At 39.8% G+C, this 25,875-nt stretch overlaps 1 protein-coding gene across 2 annotated transcripts in view; it reads left to right on the forward strand.

Annotated features, from left to right (window-relative positions):
- The window catches only part of LOC113536516 (ephrin type-B receptor 3), a 40,419-nt gene that overhangs the window by 1,184 nt on the left and 13,360 nt on the right, over window positions 1–25,875 (forward strand). For both annotated transcript variants that reach the window (XM_026930494.3, XM_026930495.3), the window contains exons 2-4: window positions 20,692–20,756; window positions 21,027–21,699; window positions 25,037–25,192. In XM_026930494.3, the coding sequence (XP_026786295.1) occupies window positions 20,692–20,756; window positions 21,027–21,699; window positions 25,037–25,192 (894 nt within the window). The remainder of the gene's footprint in view (window positions 1–20,691; window positions 20,757–21,026; window positions 21,700–25,036; window positions 25,193–25,875) is intronic.

The raw sequence follows: 25,875 nt of genomic DNA on the forward strand, positions 1-25,875 counted from the left end.
TAATTCTAATGAAGGGGAAATGAGTGTCTCCTTTCCAAACACACACACACACACACACACACACACAATCACTCACACACACACACACACACACACACACACACAAACACACACAGATGGGGGGTGGGGGGCTGCATTTACCATTAATTTCTGTGAAACTTATTTACTCTTGATAATACATTTTGTAGTTTGACCCTGTAACGCAGTGTTATGTCGCTCTTATGCGGTGTGTGTGTGTGTGTGTGTGTGTGTGTGTGTGTGTGATTAGTGTAAAGACCTACAGTAACACACTCTGTACACGAAAAATCACTAGGATCCACTAAAACCCTTTTGAAGAGATTTCTATAGAGATCAGAGGCTTTATATTTGATCAGATTTTTCATTCAGGTTTTAGTGACGCTCTCGTTCAAGTTTCTCAGTGAGAATTCTTACAAACTGAAAGATTTTACAGAAAGATTTTCTTTTCTTCTCTACGTCACACTTTCTCCTCCAGTGCCACCTCGCTCAGGCCTTTTCCCCTGTAATTTATTCCAGTTTAATCTGCGATGATTGTTGTATTTCAGATAAATACGTCATCTCTAAGTGTGTGTGTGTATTAACTCTAACATCATCACACTTTCTCCACTTTCACACGAACACACACACACACACACACGTCTTTATTTATCATTTATTCCTGTTCAAATCATTTCTTTTGGAAAAATACTTGCTGTGAGCGTGAGTATAATATGATAACACTGTAGCACATGTCTCCCTGTCATACATTTTTCATTTCCAGTCCTGTGTGAGTCTCTTAAAATCGGCTCCTCTTTAATTCAGGCTTGTATTTTTTATGTAAAAATATATTTTAATATATTTTACATACAACCAATTCTTGTTTTATTATTGATTGATTGATTGATTTTTAAAATATATTTTTACATTTATTTTTTTAAATTGAAAATAGGGTCATAATAGATCAGCACAGTAACACACTCCATAGGTCGCACTTTCTCTGCTTTAATCCCGAGCTCAGTGTTTATAGATTTATTTTCGACAGGTAAATCCATAAAAGGCAGGATTATTATAGTTCCTGTATGAATGATGTGAGATTAGTTATCTTTTGATAAATACATCCTGTATAATTCAGTAGTACATGGTGATGTGTTTTATTCCACTTTTTACTCTTTATCTTATCTTTTCATGCTGATTAAGGGGAAATGGGTTCAGTCCCAAATCACTCACACACTTTTTTTGTTCGTTCAGACTGGCCCAAGCTGATATAGACCTCTTTTTATGACTTATTCCTGTGTGATCGACTTATTTTAGATAAAAAATTCCTGTGTGAGGAGTATAATAGTCTACAATAATGCAGCGATTAACTCTGTGCCGTACTCTCTCCACGTTTTGACCTTTACATTCTCATTCTTGCCCAATTCTATTTTGAATTTTAATAACTACGTTGTGTATAACATGGTAACATTCTACATGATCATGTTTAACTATCTTTTTTTTTTTTGCTTTTTTTGCTCCGTATCTGCATTTTAATCTATGTTAAGATGAAATCAAGGCCTCTCCCAAATACCCAGCTCACGAAACACTCACACACACACATAGACGTGCACACGCACGCACACACACACACTTTCACATTCTGATGTTCAGACCAGAGTGTGCTCCTGTGCTCCTGTGCCTGCTTTATTATCATTTATTATCCTGTGTAATTGATGTTAATTGATTAATTTTGTTAAAGATGCCCTGTATGACACAATGACACACACTTTCTGCTTATTTAATTCTGTTTATTGCTGACTGATACACTCTGCTCTGAGTGATACACTCCACTCTGTCGCCATATTCATTAATATGTTAATTTATTTATCACGCGTTTATATTTTCCCATAAGAGCATTTTCATCAGATTAAACACTGGAGTGCTCAGTCTTAAGTCAGCTATTTATTTATTTATTTATTTATTTATTTACTCGCTCTGGACCTTGGTTGCATTATGAATATTAAAATTCTTCCGTATGTGTATAAAGAGTAGATTGTAATCCACTTTTAGTGCCGTGTTCTTGGTGACCGTCACTACGAGGCCGTACCTGACACACACACACACACACATGCATACACACACACACACACACACACACACACACACACACACACACACACACACACACATGGACTCATTTACACACATCGTATTTCACATTTCACACTCACATCACACTTTAATGCACTTTCAATGATTCTTTTCTACAGAATAATGCTATGGAAGTTTATTTAGAATGATTTTTTGCTGAATTAAAGTTTAATTTATGTAGCTAGTGCATTTCTCAAACTCAAGGTCACTTTATAATTTTGGAAAAAGAAACACAGAGACGAGAAATCGTGATCTTACACAGATAATGAAATCTCCATGAAGCCTCTGGAAAGGATCCAGAGCAGGCAGTTTAGATGAATTCTTTTTTAAGAATTATATTTACATCATTGTTAATAATGAATTCAGACTTTTTTTACTCGTTTATAAGGCTATACAGATCTGAAAGTTGATGATACGCACTAAAATGAGATTTGACTACAGATAAGTCGTCTCACACGCCGTGTGTTTTTATGATACTGATTTTTATTTCCTTATCAGTTATATTTGACTGTAGATCCACTCACACAGAGGTTTATAATGCGGATATCAGATATCAGTTTATTATCATAAATGTGTTAGGGTCAGGAAATTAGAACAGCTAATGTATATGTGTGTGTGGTGTGTTTGTGTGTGTTTCCACAGTAAAATCATATATACTCGTTGATGCTGTTATGGTGTTCATGTAGTGTGTCATTAACACTATTACATTCAGTACAGTCTTGCAGTAAAAGTGAACACAATGCAGGAGATATTTAGACTCTAAATCATCTGATACTTATGAAATGATTGAATGACTATTCCCTGAATATTCCTTATTAGATATAATTTTGTGATTTCATATATATATATATATATATATATATATATATATATATATATATATATATATATATATATATATATATATATATAATAAAATGAAAAGAAGTGAAGTGGGTGTGATTAATTATGTTAATTACACAACAACAGTATGAAGTTTATAAATAGATAGTTTATAGATTATAGTTTATAAATAGTAAATCCAAATTCAGTTTTTTTGTCTCTGTCAAATAAATTTAAACACTAAATCATCAATTTCAGATTTATACCCATATATACCCTCGTGTGTGTGTGTGTGTGTGTGTGTACTACTGCCACGTTACACACAGTAAAAACATATACAGTATACATGGGTATACAAGAGTTGAAACTCTTTCTCTGCGTATATAATCTGAGGTGCGCATATATATATATATATATATATATACATATATATATATATATATATATATATATATATATATATATATATACACACCAAACATGTTCCTTTTATTAAATGTAATTTTGTGATCTAAAAGAGAAATTGTGGATTGTCTCTATCAGGAGAAAGTATGTTAGTTCTGGATTTTTTATACATATCAGTAAATTTAGACTCCAGATTGCTATCAATTTCACATCATATGTGTTTTTTTTTTTTTCACGCGTCTGTGCTGAAGTTAAAAGAGCAGACATTTTTAACGTTCTCTCTGAACTCGTGCTGTACAAAACTCAGAAACTACAAACTTTCACATCACACGGCTCATTTATAAAAGCATGTGTGCAACATTAGAGCTCTTTTACACCAGTCCAGACGTATTTTGTGTCTTTATCAGTAAAGCTGGAGACGAAATTATTATCTGCTCCATTTACTTATCACATTTCACATGGAGCCATCTGCTGCATTTTATTACTGAATTTCTTATTACATGTCATTTCCTGATTTTGGGCATCTGATCCAGTTTAGATGATTAGATAGATTGATTATTAAATTTAAAGGTGGTTTATCCTTTAAATGAAATTTTGAAGTAAATTGAAATGTTTTCTCGTGGGTATTATGTGCCCTTTAAATATTTTAAGTGTTCTGTCTTTAATCCGGCGCTCTATTTATCTGTTCAATTGCACGATTAATAGACAGTCAGAGAGAGAGATAGTTTAGCTAGTGACACAGTTTGGACTTTTAACTTCACGTGTTGTATGTCTCGTTTCTGAACGATGGTCTCTGATGAATCTAATTGCAATATAGATATTTATTTATTAATTATAAGCAGCACTGTATTAAACAATGCCCACAGTAATACATACATTAAGTAGTACATAAACATTGTTTATTATTATTATTATTATTATTATTATTATCATCATCAGATCTTTTATAATTGCGCATATGCACTAGAATTAATTAGAATGCATTTTGTATTGAACGTGTATTTAATTCTAATGTAAATGAGTTAGAGGAGAGTTATTTATCATTCTTTAGCTGAGCTGGTAGAGGAATATTAAGAACTATTACAGTTTATTTATTAAACTACGTTACATCTGCTGTAGTGTGTACGTTACAGAATTTTGAGAGGAGCCGTCAGCAGAGGCCGTACGCTCGAGCAGTGAGATGAAGCCTGTCGTGTTTAGACGGCAGTGTGAAGAAAGCTGTCTGATAAAAGTCCTTATATTGGACACATTATTAAAAATGTTAAAATATTTCCATAATATGATAATTATTTTAGATTTGATCATGGGAATAAGTACTACTGTGATTAAATTATTAAATGATAGAATAATAGGACTGCCTTTATGCATATGAAAGAAGCCGCAGTGCTGCTTTCAGCTGGCTGTGTCCTTATCCCTTATCTAGGAAGGTTTTATTACTTACTCCATGACAGCTTTATTCCTTATCCCGGGACAGAGTTTTATCTCTTATTTGCGAAGGTTTTATCCCTTATTTGGGACAATTTTATCCCTTTGTGCTGGGAAAGTTTTAATCCTTTATCTGGGATAATTTTTTTTTTTTTTTCCAGGACAGTTTTATCTTTTTTCTTGGGAAAATTTTACCCTTATCCTGGGACATATTGTATCTCTTATCCCAGAAAAGGTTTTATATCCCAGGAGAGTTTTATCCCTTATTCTGGGAAAGTTTTATCCCTTATTTGGGGAATTACTATCAAGTATCCAGGACAGTTTTATCCCTATCCTGGGACAGATGTTATCCCTTATCTTGGGACAGTTTTATCCTTGTCCTGGGACAGATGTTATCCCTTATCTTGGGACAGTTTTATCCCTATCCTGGGACAGATGTTATCCCTTATTTTGGGACAGTTTTATCCCTATCCTGGGACAGATGTTATCCCTTATTTTGGGACAGATTTATCCCTATCCTGGGACAGATGTTATTCCTATCCTGGGACAGATGTTATCGCTTATTCCAGGTCAGTTTTATTTCTATCCTGGGACAGATGTTATCCTTTATCCTGGGACAGATGTTATCCTTTATCCCGGGACAGTTTTATCCCTATGTTGGGACAGATGTTATCCCTTATCTCGGGACAGTTTAATCCCTATCCTGGGACAGATGTTATCCCTTATTTTGGGACAGATTTATCCCTATGCTGGGACGGATGTTATCCTTTATCCTGGGGCAGTTTTATCCCTATCCTGGGACAGATGTTATCTCTTATTCCGGGATAGTTTTATCCCTATCCTGGGACAGTTTTATCCCTATCCTTGGACAGTTTTATCCCTATCCTGGGGCAGGTGTTATTCCTTATCCTGGAACAGTTTTATCCCTGATCCTGGGATAGTTCTGATAAAAAAATTAGACTCATTATAATCATGAGAACTCTCTAATATCCACAAATGCCCAGTGAAAATAAGTGATGTGTGTAAAACTTCTAAAAAGAAAGTTTTGTTTAGAAACTTGAGTAAACACACACATGAATTAAAGACAGAAAATAAATATTATCATGATAGTCATTAAAACATTCATTTCACTTATTCAATTATTAAACAGCATAATATGATATGTTTATTATTGTACGTTCTTAAACTCGCTCTCTCTCTCTTTCTCTCTCTCTCTCTCTCTCACACACACACACACACACACACACACACACACACACTTTCTCTATAAACGCAGTCTTTATAAACAGATGATTTGACCTCTTCACTTTTACTGCTGGATAATAAACGAGTGCAGAGACATCACTCACAGTTTACTGCTCTAATTAAACATCACCACTGAGAGACAGGGAGAGAGACAGGGTGAGAGACAGGGAGAGAGAGAAAGACACACGTTTACTCTTCATTTTAATACAGACCCACAGTGTAAATAAAACTGATAACATCACACAATTACATGGACTCTGTGCGTAGGTGTGTGTGTGTGAGTGTGTGAGTGCATGTGAGAGTGAGTGCATGTTGAACAGATGTCCGCTGAGTGCAGTCGGCCATATAGGGGCTACGAGACCCAGTCATGTGACCTCTGACCACACACACACACACACAGACACACACACACACACACACACACACTCCATTTCAGGCTGCTAGCTCAGTACTAACAGGAGCACCAGTGAGTGGTTAGAATGGTGAGTCACTGTACTAGTGCACTAGATAGTATTGTAGCCTACAGTGGTGAAGTACTGCTCTGAGACATTGTTTAGTACATTAGTAGGTATTTGAGACACAGCCACAGGCAGTGAAGCGAATAGAGTTCTAAACGCTGAGAGAGCTAGGTAACATTGCTTGCTAAAGCTGCTACTAGTGTGATACACACTACTGAGTACACTCGTATGGCGGTTTAGAACACAGACGTGACATTCTGTGATTGGCTGGCCTTGTTTTAATGACATCATTTTGATGCTCCAAACAAAATTCACCATTTTATGTGTGAGCACTGTGTGTTAGAAATAAGCAACTCAGCTAATCGTGTGTGTGTGTGTGTGTGTGTGTGTGTGTGTGATCTGAATGCACAACTTGCCTTTTTCAGCTTTTTAACACTCTGAACTGGCAAAAATCCCTGTGCTGTGTGTATGTATGTGTGTGTGTGTGTGTGTGTGAGAGAGAGAGAGAGAGACCACCCGAGCAGAACGACAGAGATGGATAGGGAATAAAGACAGAGAAAGAGAGAAGGAGAGACAGAGAGAGGTGGGTGTCAGAGTGAGACGGATGTTTTTGGCTTTTTTTGGGGGGTGTGAGACGGGAAGTTTAGAGAGTGAGACGGGTAGTTTTGGGTGTGATTAGGATGGTTTGAGGAGTGAGACGGGTGTTTTGGTGTGTGAGACGGGAAGTTTAGAGAGTGAGACGGGTAGTTTTGGGTGTGATTAGGATGGTTTGAGGAGTGAGACGGGTGTTTTGGTGTGTGAGACGGGAAGTTTAGAGAGTGAGACGGGTAGTTTTGGGTGTGATTAGGATGGTTTGAGGAGTGAGACGGGTGTTTTGGTGTGTGAGACGGGAAGTTTAGAGAGTGAGACGGGTAGTTTTGGGTGTGATTAGGATGGTTTGAGGAGTGAGACGGGTGTTTTGGTGTGTGAGACGGGAGGTTTAGGGGTGAGACGGGTAGTTTTGGGTGTGATTAGGATGGTTTGAGGAGTGAGACGGGTGTTTTGGTGTGTGAGACGGGAGTTTTAGGGAGTGAGACAGGTAGTGTCACATGACCACACAGTCTCACTCTGGGGATGTCTCATGCTTTTTCAGGTTTTGACGTGGATTTTCAGAGTGGTGTGTGTTAGTAACAGCAGGCATGTGCTTATATACTGTCTGTCTGAGTTTGATGCATTATAATACACACTATATTTTATTTTACTCACCTGCTCAGTGTAAGTGCAGTGATCAGTGTTAATTTCAGTTGGAAATATCGCAATGTAGTGATTTATCGATAAATCGTCCCAGACTTTAACTCTGACTCAGTTACAGCTAAGCCGATACAGTGAAGTCTGAAAGAAAACAGAGCTCAAACAGGAACATGTGGTTTTCTCCCTGTGGACCTGCACACACACACACACACACACACAGAGGGCTGTAACAGGACTCAGGCCGATATGTGAAGTCCTGCCATGTTTCTGCCAGATGACCAGCACACACTTAACAGATTCAACACCACAGTGGAGTTTCAGAGACCAAACAAAGACCCCCCATGAACACACACACACACACACACACCCCCCCCTCCCCTCCAAATGTTTATCTCATTATTGATCAAACACTTTCATCTGTCTTTATGTATACACTCATTTACATAGCCTTAAATTCATATCGATGTCTGAAATCATTCAAGTCCTGAGCTGACCCAAATACTGATAAAAATTCTCTCTCTCTCTCTCTCTCTCGCTCTCTCTCTCTCACACACACACACACACACACACACACACACACCTCTAGGCTGTAGTAAATGATTGAGTGTTGTGGCTGAGAGAAGGTGAGTGTCGGTTTGTGATTAGTGACCTGATCACGTGTGAAAAGTGCTTAGAACGGCTACTGGACTTCCACTGGACCATAAAACATCTTCTGCAGTTCTCACACACACACACACACACACACACACACACTTTTTAACCCTTTCTTTGACCTTTTTTTCCCAGCATGAAGTTTCTAACACTCAGCTCAGTTTCTCCTATGTCCCAAGTCAGTCTTAGCTCCCTCTTCCCTACGGTGGAGAACCATGTACACTACGTAGTGCACTAATTCAGAGTACATTAGATCGTTCTGATCTGTCTCTGAGTGTTAGTGAGCATCCTGTTCCCTCCGTAGTGTCTCTGAGTGTTAGTGAGCTTCTCCTTCCCTCCGTGTCCCTCCTGAGTGTTGATTGTGTTGGTATAAATGTGAGGAGACACCCAGGGCAGTGAGGTAGAGTTTTACTAAGTAGTGCACTCTATAGGAGGGGTAATTACAGAAGGACAGGAGGTGTGAAACAGTGGGGTGTGTATTAACCTCAGCAAATGTGCTAGTGCTTCCTCCCACACAGACACACTCACACACACACACACACACACACACACACACACACACAGACAATCATACACACCTGTAATACAGTATCACAAAGTAATTTATAATTTTACAGATAGATAGACTCTATATGGAGTTATATTAGTGAAGAGTGATGGAGGCTTGTTGGAGAAATATAAGTACTGCTCTGCCTCACACACACACTCACACACACACGCACACACACACAGTCTGAGTGTGTGTTATTAAGGGGCAGTGGAGCTGAACAGCTCAGATGAGAGACAGACAGCCCGAGCGTGACGTGCTGAGAGCAGGACAATAGGACAGACGGGTGATTTGGGACGAAGCCGACATGCTGCAATGAATTTAGTGAAGTCTCAGAAAGAAGGGCACATTCTCCATCTCCGTATTGGAACTCAGCCACACAGACATCGGCATCAGTCAGACAAGTTTCATCAATCTCAGTCTCACCTCCAACACTTTCTGTCTCCCTCTCTCTCACTGTCTCTTTCACGTTTGTGTCCCAACAGCGTTGTCTATGCTTACTGATAAGATTTGACAGCGTGTGTGTGTGTGTGTGTGTGTGTGTGTGTGTGTGTAAGAGAGAGAAATGGAGATATGTCTTTAGGCATTGCTTTCACAGCAACTCAATCACTGTGTATGTATGCAAATTGCCTTCTTATTGACACCTACATGATAGGTGGAGTGTGTATGTAAGAGCGTGTGACTGTGTGGCAGTGTGTGTGTGTGTGTGTGTGTGTGGTTGACTCAGACAAGACATGTCACCACGTCTTAGCAGAACAATGCTGATGTTCCAGTTCCAGCAGCAGTACACAGTTTTCTTTCTCCCACGCTGGCTGTGTCCCAAACGCAGTATGTGCTATCAGCTCACTCTGATAACTAACGTGTGGTTGGAGTGTGTGAAGAAGCAGAGTTACTGTTACCACCCCGAAGTAGATTATTTTCCTATAACAACACGTATTTAATTCCTCTTATACCATAGCAATTTACCAATTACAATTTTTATTTAGTAAGAAACTGTCATACTTTTTATCAGTTTATAGTTACATTTTATTTTCACAAAACAATGAAGTTCCTGTTCTCACTTGTGTTGTAGCAGCTGTAAACAGTTGTTCCCTCGCCAGCCTCTCTTTTTTTCTTTCTCTTGAAGTTAATAAGACAAAAAGACACAGTTTTTTTTTTACCTCTGACTGTTACAAAGCAGTGACACTGGAGACTCCTTCCAAACACCTTACAGAAAACTTCTCCGCATCACCTATTAGCAGCACTCGGCACATCAAAAATGAAAAATTATCTGAAATGTTTGACTTCCTGTTTTTGATGGACCTCACTCCATGAATTGTGAACTTCATTGATTAACTCAAAGAGTCTCATATTAATCCATCACACACACACACACACACACACTTTAATTTTTTAAATGGCGATTAAATCTCTAGCATTCTCCTTCGGCCCCGTCCGGAATCGAGCTGTATAGATCGACCAGCAGCTCCAGACTAATTAGCCGACCAAGTGGCGTCCGATCGAAGCGAGGTCTCATGAATAAGTAAGGGGAGCGGGAGGCTGCCTGCTTAATTAACCACGGAAGTGAAACCTGCTCCCTCATGGCCTTCGTTTCCCCCTACAGAGTGTGTTTATGTGGATAGAAACACCACCCAGCCGTCCACCATTGATTGATGGGTCGCTAAATTGAATCAGGTATCATCGCCATGCGCTTAGCCGCTAATCCCACAGGGAGAGAGGGGAAGAGAGGAGAGAGGGATCTGCTGTCTATCTGACACTCCTCATGTAAAATAATGCAGAATATCACACACACACTCACACACACACACACACACTCACACACACACACCATCTGGTGCTGCGTTATCCGACTCTTCTGTTTGTCTGCTCAGTCTTTTCATGTCAATATGGCAACTTTCACACCCTTCTGTGGTTTTTTCTCACTTCAGAGTCTCTGAAGATTTTCCTGCTCCCTGTTAGATGCCTGCACTGCTCTTGGCTCCGTCCCAAATCCACAAAGTCACGTCTTATTCGCCGTTTTAATGCTTTGTCCCAACAATAGAACTCAGGAAATATTTTATGGTGGTTAATCGATTTTGGAGTGTTCATACAGTGTGCGTATGTGTGTGTGTTGGTATTACGCAGAATGCACTGTGAGTGTTTTGTGTGTGTGTGTGTGTGTGGACTGTCAGGGTGTGGAGGACCAAAGCTCTGTAATTACATCAGTAGCCGCCAGAGCAGCTTCATGGCTGATGGGTGTGTGTGTGTGTGTGTGTTTGTGTTTGTGTGTCTGTGTGTGAGACCTGTCATTATCTCTCTACCTGCTGATTCTATTCTTCACACACACACACACACACACACACACACACGCCGACTTTCTGTCCTGTGAGAATCTGAAAATCTCTTTGTCCTTTGACTTGTGCTGTTCTAGTGTTATATGTTGCCGCTGTCAACACACACACACACACACACACACACACACACACTGTTTATCAGTAAATGATTTACTGGATTACTTTGACCTTCAGCTTATCACATAGTAACACCAGTCACACTTCCTTACCTGTCTGTCTCTCTCGCTCGCTCTCTCTCTCTCTCTGTCTGTCTGTCTCTTTCTCTCTTTCTCTCTCTCTATGTATATATCTGCCTCTGAGTATAAAAGAAATAAAAAATAAAATTAAATTAAAGTAACGAATAAGCATATTCGTTATTACGTAAATAAAAAGGATCAAATTAAACAAAGAAGGGACTAAAAAGAAAGAAAGAAACAAAGAAAGAAATATAGAAAGAAAGAGAACAAATATGTAAGATAGCAGAATGAACGATGAGAAAATGAAAAGAAGAAAAGAAAAGGAAACAGAAAAGAAATAGAATGAAAGAATGTGAGATTATAATGAGTGTATGTGTTGAATCGATCATGCTGATTGGTCCCACTATGACATCATCAGCAGTTAGCTAAATTTAAATTTCCTTTCTGCAAACTTTTATGTCCATAAAATCATCTTTTTTAAATAACACTAAGTGTGTGAACCGGGTCGAGAGCTGAGAGCTAAAAAAGGTGACTCAACCGAGGGGAAATGAACAAGGGGAAGTCAACTAGGCCACATCAAAAGTGCACTTCACACAAAAGTATTCCTCAACTCTGTCATTGGCACTTTTTTGCTAAAGCATTGGAAGTCATTTAGCATGAGGTCTAACAAGTCGTTGTGTTAGCGCAGCATGAGGTTAATGAAGTGTGTGTTGATTAAATAACACTGATTTATCAGCGTCAGCCATTTGGGACATGAGCGAAAATACGCTCACAGACATGAATAATAATAATAATTATCCTCGCTCTGAGTTAATGACACTAAAGAGAACGTAAACACACAACACAGCGAACGCAAAGCGTGAGACAGAAACATATCAACATATAAATAAATACAGATCATTAACACACAGCTGTTTATCATTATACTCAGGGGCTCTGTCTCAAATCACACAACACACACACCCACACACACACACACACACACACAATGTTTTAACACTGTGTAGTACTGGGTAACGTCTGTAATCAAACATTCCTATTATGCATTAATTAGAAATCGAAAACACATATACTACTCTACAGACTACTCTGACACACTAATACTAGTGCACTAGTATGTGCTTTGGGACACATCCCTTGAAAAGTGAAGATGTGATGAAGTGTGTGTTTGTCTCTCTGTTCTTGATGATGTCATATTGTTGGCCTTCTTTGTTTATTAGAACACAGCCTGTCTCGTTCATCCATTCTCAAACCCTCTGTGTGTGTGTGTGTGTGTTTTTCCCTTAACAAGCTGTCATGAGAGTCAGCAGTAGAGCTAACCAATCACCTGGAGATCATTAACAAGGGAAGTAAGGATGGGATAGTGACTCTCAAACACTTTATTCGCTGCGAAGCTCAGTGATCATGGTGATTACGGCTGTGTCCCAAATCCAACTGTTTGATTGAAGTCGTCTTATTAGGCAACAGGAACATGTGGTTTGAGACAGGAAACAGACGGTGTGTGACAAAAAGTCACTAGCACTGAGAGCTAATTAACTAATTAGTGTGACTGAGACAGCGCTGTGCAGAAATCAGCACTCAGATAAAACCTGACAGAGACAGGAAGTGCTTCTAGTCCTGATTCTTTGTGTTCTAACATTAGGGACGGAGCCGTAGAATGGACAACTTTCTAATAAGAATGCTAATTAGATGCTAAATGTAGCATTTGGGATGGAGCAGAGAAAATTCAAGCCTAGATAATTAAATATGTGGCAGCTGTGCTTTATTGTGCGTAGCAGTGTGTGTGTGTGTGTGCGTGTTTACACACGTTGTTGGGAAACATTGACAAATGTGCAACACTTCAATTTTCACACCCTCACCAAGGTGTCCTGTCTCTGTCTCTGTCTCTCTCTCTCTCACACACACACACACACACACACACACTCTTGAACAGCTGGCAGTGTGTGAAGAAGCTCGGCAGTGTTGTAGCACCGCAATATAGTCAGGCTGAGTGTAAGCTGGGTGTAATGTGTGTGTGTGTGTGTGTGAGACAGAGCCAACAGGCTGAATCTCACCCTTTTAATAATGCAGGAAGAGGAATCTGAATGCTAAAAAATGGACCATAAGGATGTTTCTATGATCACACACACACACACACACACACACACCTATTTTTATTTTTTATTATTGTGTTTGTTTCATGCACGAGGAATGTCGCTGAGGGTGGTGCCTTAAGCATTGTGTGTTTGTATGTGTGTGTGTGTGTGTGTGTGTAGTTCTGAAGACTTTATTCAGAGGTGTGTGTTGAACAGACAGACAGGCAGGTACGTACAGGTATACAGAGAGACAGAGATACAGACAGGTAAACGTCGTCCTCTTTCCAGATCAGCATGTGTTCTCACCTGAGCTCCTGATCATTTCCCAGAAAATTTACGTCTCATTCTCACTGAGTCAGTGTTCGTGGGATTTCCACTCCAGATTCTGTTCACACTCGACTCCTAATTACCATTACACCACCATCTGCGTGACCAGGGTGTTGTTTATAAAGTCTTACAGCAGTGACGCCTTCCTGTAGCACTTCCTGTCTGCTCAAGCAGACAGTGTCCCAGGTCACAGGAGTGTGAACATGGAGGTGAGAAGAGTTTCACCATTTGCTTCTGGAAGCCTTGTTCCCTTTCAGGTGTGTAAGTGTGAACTCTTCCTGTAAACACACACCACCTGTCTTCATCTCAAACACTCCCCCTTAGTTAACGCTGTATTTAGCTGACCTCAGAAGTGGGAGGTCGGAACTCGGAATTATGTCATTTAAGACCTTCGTGCATATGATCTACGCAGTGGTTGAAAAAAAAAAAACATCGACCTCCATCTTTTTTTTTGTTGTTGTTAGCAACAAGCTAGCCTGCTAACTGTGATGAGTGATGTATATTTACCTCCTTAAGACAGCGGACTGTATAGTCAGTGTTATACATAGTTTTAACAAGCGATTATGTCTATATGTTGATTGATATCACAAAAGCAAATACTTGTATATACAGTATAACTCGTTTAAAAGTAAGAAGTACAGCTTTGTTTACTGCTGATGCTGTGGGCAGCCATGTTGACTTGATGTCACTTTCTGAACTTGGGGTTGAGGAGACCATCCTGAGTTCCTGAGTAGCAATTCCAAGTTTTCTTTGGTTTTCCTAGTTGGAGATTGGAAATTACAAATTACAACCTTTATTTGATTGCAGCATTAGTGCTGATAACACTGTAGATTTCAAAAGCAGAACTTTACCCAGAATGCATTGCTGTTTGCTTGGGTTTTACTCCTCCTCCTCCTCCTCACACTGCTGGAGCTGCTGAACAATCCACTCTCGTATACACTCGTCCCCTTAGTCTACATGTGCTGTGAACCTGTGAACAGATGGAAACCTGGATGGATGGATGGGTGGGTGGATGGATGGATGGATGAATATAAACTTGTGACAGATCTACAGGATGTAATGATGTTGTAGGAAATGAATGAGTCCCGGAACGTTCTGAGGAAACTGAAGATACGGTAAATATTTCCTACGAAGTGAAGAACCGGATACACCAGTGTGTGGGTGGGTGTGTGTGTGTGTGTGGGTGTGGGTGTGTGTGTGCACGCGTGTGTGTGAATTAAACATTGGCATCGTGGTGAGATTCCCATCACCCTGACCTTTAATACCCCCAGCATACTTCATGTATTCTGTCTCTCTCTCTGTCTCTGTTTTTCTCCCTGTCTCTCTCTTTCTCCCTGTCTCCCTCTCTCTCTCTGTCTAGCTCACTGTTTCTCAGCTTTGGGGCATTTTGAGTTATTTATACATGTTGGCTTCTCTTTATCCTGCCAGACTGAGAAAGCTGGAGGGACCACAATAAATAGAGAGAGAGAGAGAGAAGAGGGCAGAAAGCAGAAGGAGAGATGAAGAAGAAGACAGAGCTCATAGAGAAGAACACAACAGAGAGGACAATAGACAGAGAGAGAGAGGGGGGACAAAAGAGGAGAGAGAAATGAGGACAGGCAGAGGAGTGTAGGAAAGATGGAGAAAGAAAGCAAAAAGAGACAGGAGTAAGATAAATAGAGAAAGTATAAAAGCTGATGAGAGACAGTAATTAGCATGAAGTCATTAATATTCATATTCAGGCCACGAGCTTGACAATACAGAGACAGATCAGTTTCAGGTCTGGGTTAAGATTGTGATCTCTAAATGACACACTACAGCTTGTAAAAGTGTGTGTGTGTGTGTGTGTGTGTGTGTGTGTGTGTTCACACAAATAAACCACCATCATGTCATTTAGTGAAAGCAATTCATAAACACGAGGCTGGAACTCTGTGACTCTGTAATCTGTAATTAAAGTCACGTGACAAAACCACGGTGAATCATAACAACTAACACACACACACACACACACACACACACATGTCTGTGCTTCTGAGATCATATAATTGCACATCTGAATGTTATTGTTACCTGTGATGTGACATATGGAAGTTGTGATGTTGTGATGAAGCAGAGTAACGTTTTCTATCAGAACGCCATCAGGTATTTTATATTTCTTATGACACATCCATTTGCAAACGATTACAATTTTCATTTTTTAAATAACTGCACTTCATACTTTTTATTTGTTTATAGTCACATTTAATGTTGTGAAACATCAGTCAAACAAGTTAGTTCCTGTTCTCACTTAATAAACCATTGTTCCCTCAGCAGCCTCTCCTTTTTCTCTCTCTTGAAGTTAATAAGACCAAAAAAAAAAAAAACATTGTGTTACCGAGAAACCACAAAGTTTAAACTCCTCTGTCCTGAAGATGTCGGAAAACTGGGATTTGCAGCTGCACTACTGTCAGAGCTGCTGACACCTGACAACCAGAATCACAATCCAGAACAATAGCTCGCTGGTGTAATTATTTTACACATGTATATGTGCTAGCCTTTTTTATGGAATTTCCAACAGGAAACAAAACATTTATTCCGAGTTTAATTTAGGATTTTACATCAGTAAGGAATTCCTTCATCTCATCATTAATAGTGCTAAAATATTAATGAGCACTTAAGCTAACACTAGCACACTGTGATAACACACACACATACACACACACACACACACACTTCATGCCGTGAGAGGACAGAACACACCGATACTGCGAAATCAAGAGCCGAGGTGCTAAACTATTAATGAGCACTTAAGCTAACACGTTTGAACACACACACACACACACAGATTGTATTGCCAGACAGTCTCACTGCAGGAGTCCAATTTCACTGACTGTTCAAAAAAAAAAAAAAACTCAAAAGGCAAAAGGAAACTTTAAAACTGTGTATCAGAAGTGCACTTGATGTCAGCCATTTTTATTTTTTTAAAGGTGATTGACTACTTAAATTAATAAATAAACAAATGTGCACACACACACACACACACACAGAGTCTGTAATGAGTGACTAATCAGTGATCAGGCAGTTTTTATGGGGTAATGTTTCCGACATCACATTCTTACTGTAAGCGTGTGTCACTGCTGTGTGTGTGTGTGTGTGTGTGTGTGTGTTAGCTTAAGTGCTCATTAATAGTTTAGCTTGCCAGATCTTGATTTCACAGTATCAGTGTGCCCTGTCCTCTTGGGATATAAATGTGTGCGTGTGTGTGTGTGTGTGTGTGTGTGTGTGTGTGTGCACGCATTCTGACCTAAACGGGTGATACACAGCCACCATAATGAGCTGGAACATGCACACACACACACTCACTCACTCACTCACAAATACACACTGATTCATATGCACACCTGGTGCACAGACATCTCCCCTCGAGGCTCCTGGTAGTCACATACACACACACTGTTCTGTAATTAGAGAGAGAAAAGGAAAAAGAGAGAAATAATGAGATACCGAGTAAAGAAGAGAGATGCAATAGTGAGACAGAGAGAGAGAGTGAGTGAGACAGAAAGAGAGAAACAGAGAATGAGACAGAGAGACTCCATTCTTATTCAGCACAGGAAATGAAACAAAAGTTCCCTAAGACCTCCATCACACACACACACGCACCACTGTTGTGTGTTTTTGTTTAAGGAATGTTACCAAACACACAAATAGCTTATTAGTAAAAAAATTACACACACACTAAATGAAGCATGGTGTGTGTGGTAGACAGTATTTTCCAGGCATTACCGCAGTTTTAGTTGTAACTACAGTCGCCATGGTGACAGTGATGTGTGTTCTGATTGCTGATCTCTTCTTTACCTTACCTTATTTTATCTTTTTTTTTTTTTAAATTCACAGGTCACATTGACTATGTATATGTAGCATGTACATGCCATTTAAAACACGGCCCATATTACATGTGTGATTTGTTGGCACTGTTTGATGATGTCATCATCGTGTTCTTTCAGAGGGAGAGACAGAGAGAGAGAGAGAGAGAGAGAGAGAGAAATTACACTTTACAATTAGTTAGAATTAAAATTAGTTTTTACACTACACTTCCTTTGTACCTGCTTCAGCAATACAAATATACAATTATTTGTCTTGCCAATAAAGCACATGAAAACTGAACACTGAGAGAGAGAGAGAGAGAGAGAGAGAGAGAGATGTGTTGATGGACAGCAGGTTGATGGAGGGATTTTGAGGGAGGTTTTGTTTCTGTCTTGAGTTTTCTCAAAGGAAATATTTCAAAAGCCCCAATCTCTGTCTAAATACCCCCTCAACCACCCCCACCCAAACACTCCCCCCCTTCCCCAGGGCCAATAAAAGCAGTAACAAAAGCTCTGAGCGTCCAATCAGGTTAATGGCTTTAATAGATTTAATGGAGTGTTTTCTTCTCTCACTGCTGTTGACACATCTCTGTGTAGTGTGGCCAAACACTGCTTGAGTGTGTGTGTGTGTGCGTGTGTGTGTGTGTGTGTGTGGCGTTGCTCTGTCTCTTTGCAATGTCACAACAAAGCGCCGGAGAAAGACGGAGGGAAAAAAAATCAATTAAGCTAAGAATAAAAAAGGCAAAGTCACAGTGAGTGCTGGAGTTATCAGCGTTTAATAAAGTGTGTGTGTGTGTGTGTGTGTGTGTGTGTGTCAGTAAGGATGATGAGCGCTAATTTAATTGTCATAAAGCTCAGTGAGGACATGGAGACAGACTCCAGAGTTTAGCTCTCAGTGTCAAGCTATATGTTTCCATAGAAACAGTGAAGTGCATTTTGGGTAATCTGTTCTTGCTACATACATTATCTAGACACTGATCTATCGCAGTGCATTATGGGATGTCATGGTTTAGTTGGATGTTAAACACTGTGCTGTCATTCAAGTTTACAAAATGGCAAATACTTAAAGTTCCGCACTGTGTAGTGAACAGAGTGAGAATAGATTTTTTAGCGTAAATATATTTACTGTTTGGTATTTCGTGTCTGATAGTTTGGTGTTTCTGATTGTTTTGAGTGTTTGATGTTGTTTTTTTGGAGTTTAAAGTTTAGTGTTTTATAGTTGATGTTTCATGTTTGGTTGAAGTATTGACTTTTATGTTTGGTGTTTGATGTGTTTTTTGTTGTTGACTGTTTAATGTTTGATTTGGTGTTTCATGTTTGGTGTTTGATGTTCAGTGTTTAACAATAACACAGCATAAAAGTATAAACTTCAACATGGAAGTATATCCATCTCTATCTACACTAATCATATCTACACTTAATATGAAACATATAGGTTTTTAGGGCTTGATGTTGATTTGAATTTAATGTTTGTGGTGTTGTATTACTGTTTGATGGTACATTTTAATTGGTATTTTATGTTTGGTTTTTAACATTTCATTTATAACATGTTTATAGTATTTTCAAGGTAGTTGTCTGACGTGGTACGTGTAGCTTTAAGCATTTGATGATTACCATTTGATGTTTTTTGGTTGGGGTTTGACATTTGGTGTGAGTATTTCATGTTTAGTGTTGGATTTTTAGTATTTTCTTTTTGTTAACTTTTTAATATTTACATTATTACCATTTGATTTTTGACATGTGAAAAGGTTGGTTTTGGCATCTGGCATTTTCATGTTTAGTGTTGGAGGTTTAAGCATGTTTAGCTTGTGACATTTGGTTTTGGTATTTGCTGTGTTTTTGTTTGTTGTTCGGCACGGAAACTAAAACCAAGCTCGTGAAACATTTGGATAAAAATCTTGAACTAATCTTACCTGCCTCAGAGGCAGCCATTAAAGCAGAGTCATTAAGTCCGTAAAAATTCTTCTAGTCTTAATAATGGTGTTTTTACATACACACACACACACACACAAACACACACACGCACACACTTTAAGAGGGTTGGTTGTTGGAACAAAGAAATATTTTAAGAGGTTTGTAACCTTAAGCAAAGTGTGTGTGTGTGTGTGTGAGTGTGTGTTGGACACTCTGACTCTCTTTGTTATTAGGTCTTCTCTGTCATTATCGGATTAGAGAGCATGTGTGTGTGTGTGTGTGTGTCAGCAGGTTTTCTGTTTTATGTCTGAAGCAGATTGATAATGAGTGTGTAATACGCTCGTTTAAGTTGCACACACAAGCACATACATATGGAATGCTAATCCGAGTCGGGAACTGTGGGAAGCGGAAGTTTAAACCTGTGTGCTGGTATTCAGTGTATGATGTTCTCACTTGCCAGCTAACAAACACTAAGTACAAGCTCACTTGGTTGCCGTTACCCTATATTAGCTAGCTGTACTTCCTGTTTGGAGATCATGATGTCACTCTCAACCCTTGATGACCTCATCGAGGTTACAGTGTTGAGATATCTAGCAATTTAGGCCAGTCTAATATTAACTAGCTATCTCTGAAGTTAGCTAAGTGTTTAGCTGCTCCAGTTACAAGTTCTCAGTTTGATTCTAGCAAGCTGTGTTTAATAGCATACAAACGGCTAGATTAGCTAGTAACAAACTAGCTAGCTTTATTAAATGATGTACAAGGCAAAAGAAAATCTGTGAATTTAATGTAAATATTTTTGGTATATTGTATAGTTAATCATGTGTGTGTGTGTGTGTGTGTGTTTTGCCTCCTTGTCTAAAATGCACTTTGGATGGCTTTGCTGTTTTTTAGCACCGCTAGCAAAGTATTCACAATAGAGAAAAATGTGGAACACACACACCGTTCTCTGTCCTGAACATTCTGCTGTTTTTCTACTGACTCAGAACTTACACACACACACACACACACACACACACACACACACACACTATTTCCCTCTCTCTCTTTTACATTATATATATATATATATATATATATATATATATATATATATATATACACAAAGTAATTAATTAGTGTGTTTGTTGTTTGTATACAGAAACGTTAATGGACACCAAATGGGCCACAACAGAGCTGGCATGGACCTCACATCCTGAGACAGGGGTAAGTGTCTATCTGTATGTCTGTCTGTCTGTCTCTCTGACTCTCTCTGTGTCTGTCTCTATCTGTCTCTCTATGTGTCTGTCTTTCTATCTCTCTGTGTGTCTATCTGCCTGTCTTTCTCTATCTTCTCAATCTGTCTACTTGTCTCTCTATAGTCTATCTGCCTCTCTCTCTCTCTCTCTCTCTATATATATATATCCCTCTCTCTCTATCCCTTTTATAATATTAGTGCTGTCTCTCTCCCTGTGTCTCTGCCTGTCTCTCTCTCAGTGGGAGGAAGTGAGCGGCTATGATGACGCCATGAACCCAATCAGGACGTACCAGGTGTGTAACGTCCGCGAGCTGAACCAGAACAACTGGCTGCGCAGTGACTTTATCCCGCGGAAGGACGTCCTGCGCGTGTACGTGGAGCTGAAGTTCACTGTGCGGGACTGTAATAGCATTCCTAACATTCCCGGCTCCTGCAAAGAGACTTTTAACCTCTTCTACTACGAGTCTGACTCCGACTCGGCCACCTCCACAAGCCCCTTCTGGATGGAGAACCCGTATGTGAAAGTGGACACCATCGCTCCGGACGAGAGCTTCTCCGCACTGGAGTCAGGACGCGTCAATACCAAGGTCCGCAGCTTCGGCCCGCTCTCCAAGAATGGATTCTATTTGGCGTTCCAGGACCTGGGAGCCTGCATGTCGCTCATATCAGTACGGGTGTTTTATAGAAAGTGTTCTACCACCATTGCCAACTTCGCTGTGTTCCCTGAGACGGCAACAGGAGCCGAGGCCACGTCTCTGGTGATTGCCCCGGGGACATGTGTCCCCAACGCTGTGGAGCTGTCCGTCCCCCTGAAGCTCTACTGTAATGGAGATGGGGAGTGGATGGTCCCTGTTGGTTCCTGCACTTGCATGGCTGGATTCGAACCTGCCACTAAAGAAACTCAGTGCCAAGGTAAGAGCTTTAAAAACAGACAGTTAATGACAAAAAAATATTCAACACACACAGTTTTTCAGAATGTTGTGTTTCCTTCAGAAGGGCGGTGCCTACACATAGAGTTAGGGTGACCATGGGATTCTGAAGAATTGTGTGTCATGCCTAGTGTTGCCTAGTTTCATGTTTAGTGTGTCATGTCTTACACACTAAACTGAATTCTAACGGTGTAGTTCTGTTTTTATCGGTCCATACCGCGTTATGTCACCTCAAGGTGTTGAGCTAGTTTTTCTGGCCTGCACAGGAGACTCAGATATTTAGCCTCAATCTGAGCGGAACGAGGGAATGAATAAGTAAACGACAGAGACTGAGAGAGAGAGAGAGCGGGTGAAAAAGGAGAAAGAAAAAGGTCTGATGGAAATCACATTGAGGTGAACGTAAGCGCAGTGAAGTGAAAAACCACGGGTACTCGAAAGGTCAAAGGGAGAGACGGAGTGGAAATGATCCAGTGAAACGTTAACCCTTAGTCCTCCATTCAGGTTAAAATGACCCACTTTATTAAGTGTTTATTGTAATGTTTTAAAAAAATTCTCAGGCCCTGCCCACACATACGGGTATTTGTTTGTTTGATTAGTTTTTAATGCTCTGTTTTCAAAAACATCTAAATCCACTTCCAAATGCAAAAACAATTTGAAATCACTCACAAGAGCACTCCAGTGGAGTGTTTCCTGGGCTGTGTCCTAAATATCTGCCTACTCCCTCTCTCTTAGCCATGGTATTTAGGGGAGGAGCTAGAAGCGCTGCTCAGTGCTGATTGGTTATGCAGATAAACACTGAGTATAAAAGGCAGACTAGTCAGGTTTGTGATGTTTTATTTTAAAATATTTCCTAAACTATGTAGCAGCACAAATCATAATCTTTAAACACAAACTTAGCACCAGCACTTTTTCTTTTATACTGAATACAACTTCATAGAGGTTTTTACCCTGTTGAAAACATTATTGCAGTGTTAGTTTAATTTCTGCTCTATTTTTTTGTCACCAGAGTTTATAAACCTTTTAATGTTGTCATGGTGTGGATTTTTTTTTTTTTGGTCTTGTTTCTCATCTTAACAATGTTGCATTTGCTTTTAATGTTGTCATGGAAACCGCTTCGGATGTCTTACAAGTTGGCCGGCAATAAACTTTTGGCTCTTTTGGTTCCTGTTTTTAAAAATGCAGTAGAAAAACCATACCAACACTGACATGAAGAGAAAATAAATTGCTAAACAGACTGAGTGAAGGTAATGCTAAGTAGTGCACACTACATTAGGGTTAATGCAGTGAGGGAACATTAGCGTGGACTGCAGCTCCATGTTAAAACCTCATTTATTCTTCTGGAGCAGCTGAAGGTGAAAGCGGCCGGAGACTGGAGCTGATAAACTCTCACTAATCAAACAACCGGAAAGGAAAAGAGGAATAAATCTGTCTCTCTCACTCCCTCTCCATCTCTCCTTATCTCACTGTTGCTCTCTCATTCACACGTTAATCTTTAGTCATGTTAACACTTGACTGAGCAACAACGAGAGCAATTCATGTGCCATGAATATTAAATCCATTCGATTCTTTATTCATCCTTCACTTTTTTCACTTCTAGTTTTGTCTGTTCTTAAAAGCAAACAGGAAAATGTCTCTGACTGTCTCTCTCTCTGTCTTTCTCTCTGCCTGTCTGTTTGTTTGTCTGTTTCTCTGTCTCTTTTTCTCACTGTCTCTAACTCTCTGTCTGTCTGATTGTCTGTCTTTCCATTTGTCTGTCTGTCCACCTGTCTGTATGTCCACCTGTCTGTCTCTCCATTCATCTGTCCATCTGTCTGTCTCACTGTCTGACTGTCTCTCTCTCTGTCTTTCTCTCTGCCTGTCTGTTTGTTTGTCTGTCTTTCTGTCTCTTTTTCTCACTGTCTCTGTGTTTATCTGTCTCTCTGTCTGTCTCTCCATTTGTCTGTCTGTCCGTCTGTCTCACTATCTGACTGTCTCTCTCTCTGTCTCTCTGTTTATTTGTCTCTCTCCCTGTCTCTTTTTCTCACTGTCTCTAACACTCTGTTTGTCTGTCTGTCTTTCTGTATGTCTCTCTGTTTGTCTCTCTATCTGTCTGTTTCTCTCTTCTTTCTGTCTTTGTCTTTCTCACTACCTTCACTGTGTGTGTTTTTTTTTTCTCTTTTTCTATCTGTTTGTATATCTATCTGTCTGTCTCTCTGCCTGTGTCTCTGTCTGTCTGTCTGTCTCTTTCTCTCTCTCTCTACGTGTGTGTGTGTGTGTGTCTGTGTCACTCTGTCTGTCTGTCTGAGATATGAGGTGTTATATCAGAGCAGCTAGAAGAAATGAAAAAGAACTTGTGGAAAACACCTAGCTTAGTTTCAGGGAGAAAAAAAAAACTCCATTTTTATCCTCTTCCGTGTTTTTTTATCGATTTTTCCATGCTGTAACTCTGGAGAAATAAAAGCAGGAGGAACTGAGAGTCAGTCAGTAGAAAGTCTGTTAACTCTTAGCCTTGATGCTGCTTGAACCTCTGATTAATGGATGAACAAACAGGAGCAGCGCTAACACTGTTAGCTTTAAGCGCTAATGGGGTTTAGGAGTTTGTGCTAATGTGTTATTCCGTCGGGTCCAAAAGTCCGAGATCACAGACGGGAGATGTTAAAAACTCACACCATTTTATAGACACCAGTAATGTTATTAGACTTCAGTGCTAATGGAACATTCTGCTAATATAACATACAGCTGGGTCTAAAAGCCCACTATTGAGAAGTGTTTAATCAGTTAGCAATTTTCCTCACACTGTCTAATACCACAGTACTATATTACATATTCCTGCCTTATAGTCTTTATTAGCACTGCATGCTCTGAATAATGCTAACACAGCTAATCATGCTAGCTTTTACTGTCAGTGGAGTTTTATGCCAATTTCACACACAATCAGGTTGATAAAGACTTTCTGTGTGTTGTGAGGTGTGTGTTATCATTCATACACACAGTTTTTGTGTTGTAGAGCAGACCTTTGGACTCTGTGTGTAGTGATGTTTCTTCAGAAGCAGACATAAAGATAGATAAAGATAAAAGCGGCTTCATCAAAAACTCATAAACGCTGCTGCTAATAAAAACACTGCTGTTATAAAGCAAAAAAAAATCATTAACGTTCAAGTTCAGATTACTTTCTCAACTGTTCTTCTGAGAAATTTCACACAACTGTCACACACACCTACACACACACACACACATAAAGACACACACAATGCCGTCTGTAGTGCAAAGATAATGCAGTTTTGTTATAGCTAAACCATGTGCATGTTGTATGTGTGTTTTCTCTGTGTGTGTGTGTGTAGCATGCAGTCCTGGTCTGTTTAAGTGGAAGCAGGGTGAAGGGCCGTGTATCCCGTGTCCTCCAAACAGTCGCTCCATTTCTGCCGCTTCATCCATCTGCAGCTGCAGGAACGGATTCTACCGAGCCGACAGTGACACACCTGACACGGCCTGCACCAGTGAGTACACACACACACACACACAAGCCATGTGGTGGATTCTCACTGTGGAAGATTTATAAGTCTCCTGTACTAAAACTTAATTATCCGAGTGCTTATTTGCACACACACACATACAGGCGCACTTAAGTAGTATGAATGCAGCCATAAAACTCAGTAACACAATAGAGGATCAGCACAACCCGCTGCAGCATCACACACACTGACACTCTGTATTCCCCGAACATATGTTCCTCTGTCTGTTTGCCTGTCTATCTCTCTGTCTGTCTGTTTATCTGTCTGTCTTTCTCTTGGTCTACCTGTCTATCTCTTTTTCTGTCTGTCTATCTCCATATGTTTCTCTCCCTGTCTGCCTGTCTCTATATGTCTGTTTTTCTATATGTCTGTCTCTGTCTTACTATCTGTCTACTTGTCTGTCTATCTACCTCTCTCTGTCTGCCTATCTTTATAAGTCTGTCTTTCTGTCTCTCTCTCTTTCACTCTCTCTCTCTCTCTCTTTCTCTCTCGCTGTGCGTGTCTGTCTCTCTTCTCTGTGGGAGAGTCAAACACAGCTGATAAACGAGTGCAGGATGGATGGACAGATTAATTCCCACTGTCTACAAAGAGAGACGCTCAGCACACACATTCAGTGTGTACATCACAGAGTGTGTGTGTTGTATTAGAGGAGTTTAAGAAAGGTCAAA

Source organism: Pangasianodon hypophthalmus, chromosome 11 (genome assembly GCF_027358585.1).
Source record: "Pangasianodon hypophthalmus isolate fPanHyp1 chromosome 11, fPanHyp1.pri, whole genome shotgun sequence".
NCBI lineage: Eukaryota > Metazoa > Chordata > Actinopteri > Siluriformes > Pangasiidae > Pangasianodon > Pangasianodon hypophthalmus.